At 32.5% G+C, this 4,139-nt stretch overlaps 1 protein-coding gene across 1 annotated transcript; it reads right to left on the bottom strand.

Annotated features, from left to right (window-relative positions):
• Positions 1 to 1,347: 1,347 nt before the first annotated feature.
• LOTGIDRAFT_109290 (hypothetical protein) lies at positions 1,348 to 1,677 on the bottom strand (the record flags this gene model as incomplete). Its single annotated transcript, XM_009046158.1, has 1 exon — positions 1,348 to 1,677. A coding segment is annotated over one exon (330 nt), but the record flags the coding sequence as incomplete, so codon positions are not given.
• Positions 1,678 to 4,139: the final 2,462 nt, after the last annotated feature.

The raw sequence follows: 4,139 nt of genomic DNA on the forward strand, positions 1-4,139 counted from the left end.
AGTGACCGGATAATCTAGAATTCTGCAGTGTGAATTGTCCTCCAGAGCTCTTTCGTAACAAGAACAGCGACTTGATAATTGTTAGGTTTTCTTCTCCGGAAGGAGCAAGCCACCTTGCACTACACAGAAATAAACGTGGTTTTTTTTAATGAAAGCAGCGACTTTAAAAGGGGGACTGTTATGGTCTGCCTGTTGTCAACCGTGACAGGCTTCAGCTGGCGATAGAATAGGAGCCAATTCTCATTAATTTAAAAAGTGACGGTCGCCAGAGTCATTACGAGCCTAGATTGTGATTTAATGCGCCGATTACGACGGTTGTTCGTCAAATTAAAGACTTGTTTCAATTTATTAGTAATAGGGGTCGTCATTATCTGACGAATGTCTTTTATATCGAGGCCTAATTTATGAGATTTAAAACTGCAGATAATTTGGATAATTTGTTTTATGAGCATTTTTAATTACTGAATTAGTATCGTACAAACAATGCTTAGTGAATATACGGATACAAACAAATTGTTGAGTTTTCTTGAGTTTTCTTTAAAAAACGAAATAATTTAAAAACTTGTCTGGATTTCTTGAATATGAGTCAATGCTTATCCGGAAACGATCGATACTAAAGCAAGCTACTGCCAACTCCCAAGCTCGTGAAAAAACTTAATTAATTTCCATTTAATCGGAAAGATTCAAGCAGCATCTTTGCTAGAGCGAACTATAAGACCAAGCACTAACGCCCAGACTCGTCAAAAATACTTAACCAATAGACTACAATTAAACGGAAATATTTAGCATCCATTTGGTCCGAAGGTTGCAAGCAGCATATTTGCTTGAGCTAACCGAAGTTCAAAATCAGAGTCCAAAACCAAAGTCCAAAACCAAAGTCCAAAACCAACGCCTAAACTCGTACAGCACGTAAAATACCTAATAACCCTCTGAAACAACTACATTACAATAAAATCATGATATAAATAGTTAGATAAAGAATAAACTATTAATAAAGCCTTAACAAATCTATAGAAAACTATACATAAAGCCAAACAATTCTCGCTTTTATCAACTACATTATATAAAGGCTTTTGTTATGGTTGTTTCATTATCGCTGTAAGGAGATGGGTATACGTTGGTCTAGGTAGGGGAGGTCGACTATAACGGGTGGAGTGTCGGGGGGTAATAATGATATAATAATTACGAATTTTGTAAATTGTTAAGCATTGATTTTTTTTAAATTGTTAAGCATGTAAATGGTTAAGCATACTTTGGTAAGCAGGTATAATTGTAAATTGTTAAGCATGCAAATTTGTGAATTGTCAAGCATACAATTTTTTTGTAAATTGTTAAGCATGTAAATAGTTAAGCATACAAATTTGCAAATTGGTAAGCATGTAAATTGGTAAGCATGTAAATTGGTAAGCATGTAAATTGGTAAGCATGTAAATTGGTAAGCATGTAAATTGGTAAGCATGTAAATTGGTAAGCATGTAAATTGGTAAGCATGTAAATTGGTAAGCATGTAAATTTGTAAATTGTTAAGCATACTAATTTGTAAATTGTTAAGCATACTAATTTGTAAATTGTTAAGCATACTAATTTGTAAATTGGTAAGCATGTAAATTTGTAAATTGGTAAGCATGTAAATTTGTAAATTGTTAAGCATACTAATTTGTAAATTGTTAAGCATAATTATTTGTAAATTGGTAAGCATACAAATTTGTAAATTGGTAAGCATGTAAATTTGAAAATTGGTAAGCATGTAAATTTGTAAATTGGTAAGCATGTAAATTTGTAAATTGGTAAGCTAATAACATTGTAAATTTGCGGTTTGGTAAATTATTGAACACCTAATTTGTACATTAGATATCATCGAAATTTGAACCGAAAATACAAACACTTGTAAGCACTTTAGGTACTAAAGCATAGAGATGGCCAAAGAATTTTTGCGGAACTTGGTATGATTCCTAAATTTTCAGAAAAGCTGTAACAAAAGTAACATTAACAAATATGGCAAATGACCTTTCAGGGGTTAGGAAGGTCTGTCAAACATAAACTATTTTTTACTAATATTTCTCTTACAATGATGTGTTAATTGGGGAGGTCACATTTCGTTTCACCGTACAAAAACAACAGTTTTGGGTGGGTTAGAAAATCCCGACCCGATAACAACACCAAAAGGAAAGAAACATTTTCAGAAATGTATGCTATTTATTAGAGAAGAATGGATCATCCAGAATTTTAACAGAGAGTAATGAAATTTACGTCTTGGAGATCGGAGATAAGACATTGTGTGGTACGTGTGTGGAATGGCTGCGTACATAACTAAACTGTGGTATATAAATTAAGAAACGAAGTAAATATTTCGTGAAAACAATTAAGACAAGTTTGAAATGCGATGTGATGGAATAAACCGGCGGATGTCAATCACTGGGTCTGTGTGTGTTCGTCAAATAACAAGCGTTAAACGAGGAGAACAGCGGAATGCTACAAATTCAATGCTTCGTTTCATATATAACGAAACGAAGCGTTTCATGTTTAAATATGCGTTTCATATTTAAGATTATGTTTACCATTCTTGAATTTTCAATTGACCTAAACTGCCGACGAAGACGTCTGCTCCATTCCACGAGATAAATGGCCGCAGATAAGACTTTCAAAATTCCATGAAATTTATCTACGCCTTTTGGAACCTATCTCTTCTACAAATCGCCATAAAAATTTTCAAAAAAGTGTCATTGTTTTGCAAACGGACTGTTTATGAGGTTTTACGACCGACGTAATGTTTCCGTTGACGTGAACGTAATAATTCTCGAACGCGTCGTGTGAGTTGTAACGATGCTTATCAGTGCGTTCGAATCTTGCTTCCTGTGCTTCTTATTTTTATTTGGTAAAAAAAAAACTAATTTAGGTACCAAAAACCGCCTTTGTTACATTTTTGGACTAAAAAAGAATTGGCTATACATATTTAAAAGCTATTATTTTCTAAAATATAATGATTTAAATCGCACTAAGAAATTTTAAATGATATTTTTGATGATTTAAATGGCCCTGGCGCATTTAAAATATCTTTTTTCAAATTATAATTATTTAAATCGACCAAATACATTTTAAATGTTTTTTTTTTTAAATTTTGATGACTTAAATGGTGCATACAGATTTTAAATACATTTTTTCCAAAATATAATTATTGAAATTATTCCCTTCACATCTGAAATGGTTGATATTATCAACATTTGAATGATAAAACCATTTTCTATGGATTTTTTCCCCTCCAATTTAATGATATAAACCGTTCAATTTTCACCCTAATTCTGTTTAAGTAAGTTTTGAATGTAAACGAACGATTTTGAGACCACCTGGACTATCTTATATTATTTGGTGTGTTTTTTAATTTCATAATTTATATGTTTTCTAAATTGACCTCTGCACTTAAGACGTTTATGCAATCGTATTTTTTTGTAATTCCGATTTTTCAAATTCTGTTGAATTAGAAGTGGTAAAACCATGTACAGCCACCTGGACAATTTTCATGTTTATCAGACTTGTATCAAATTTAATGACTTTTCTCCGTTCTGCATTCATTTCTTAGCACACGCTATCTTGTTTCCCCCGTTGTACACTGAATGTCGTTGCCAGCAATTATTTTTCAAACTAACATTATGATTTAAATCGCTTTATATGGCTTTGATAGGAGTTTCTACGTTCTACTTTGATTACAATCTTGTATGTACTCTCTTTCGCTGCTCCGTTTCCCTCGCTGTACACTTCATGGCGTTATCAGCCTCCATGGGAGCTAGAAGTTGTAGAAAAATATGACGTAAAACTTTTATTTAATTTTCGAAGCAACAATCCGAATGTAGACAATCGTTAAATCCACAAAAATACAAGAAAAAAACGGACGGAAAAATCCTTTCCCTGAATTTTTTTTATTTCCACGACTTAAAAAAATAGATTAAATCACCAAGTTTTAATCCGAATATTGGCTTTACGTAAATCGATACACCGTACAAATACAGAATACAATATACAGTAGGATGTAAAACTCAATTCATTTCCAAGACTATAAACAAAAACCAAATCAAATCACCAACTTGAAATCCGACTGTTTGCTTTAAGCGAATCGATAGGCTTACACCGTACAAATATACAGA

This window comes from Lottia gigantea, assembly GCF_000327385.1.
Source record: "Lottia gigantea unplaced genomic scaffold LOTGIsca_10, whole genome shotgun sequence".
NCBI classification, from domain to species: Eukaryota; Metazoa; Mollusca; class Gastropoda; family Lottiidae; genus Lottia; species Lottia gigantea.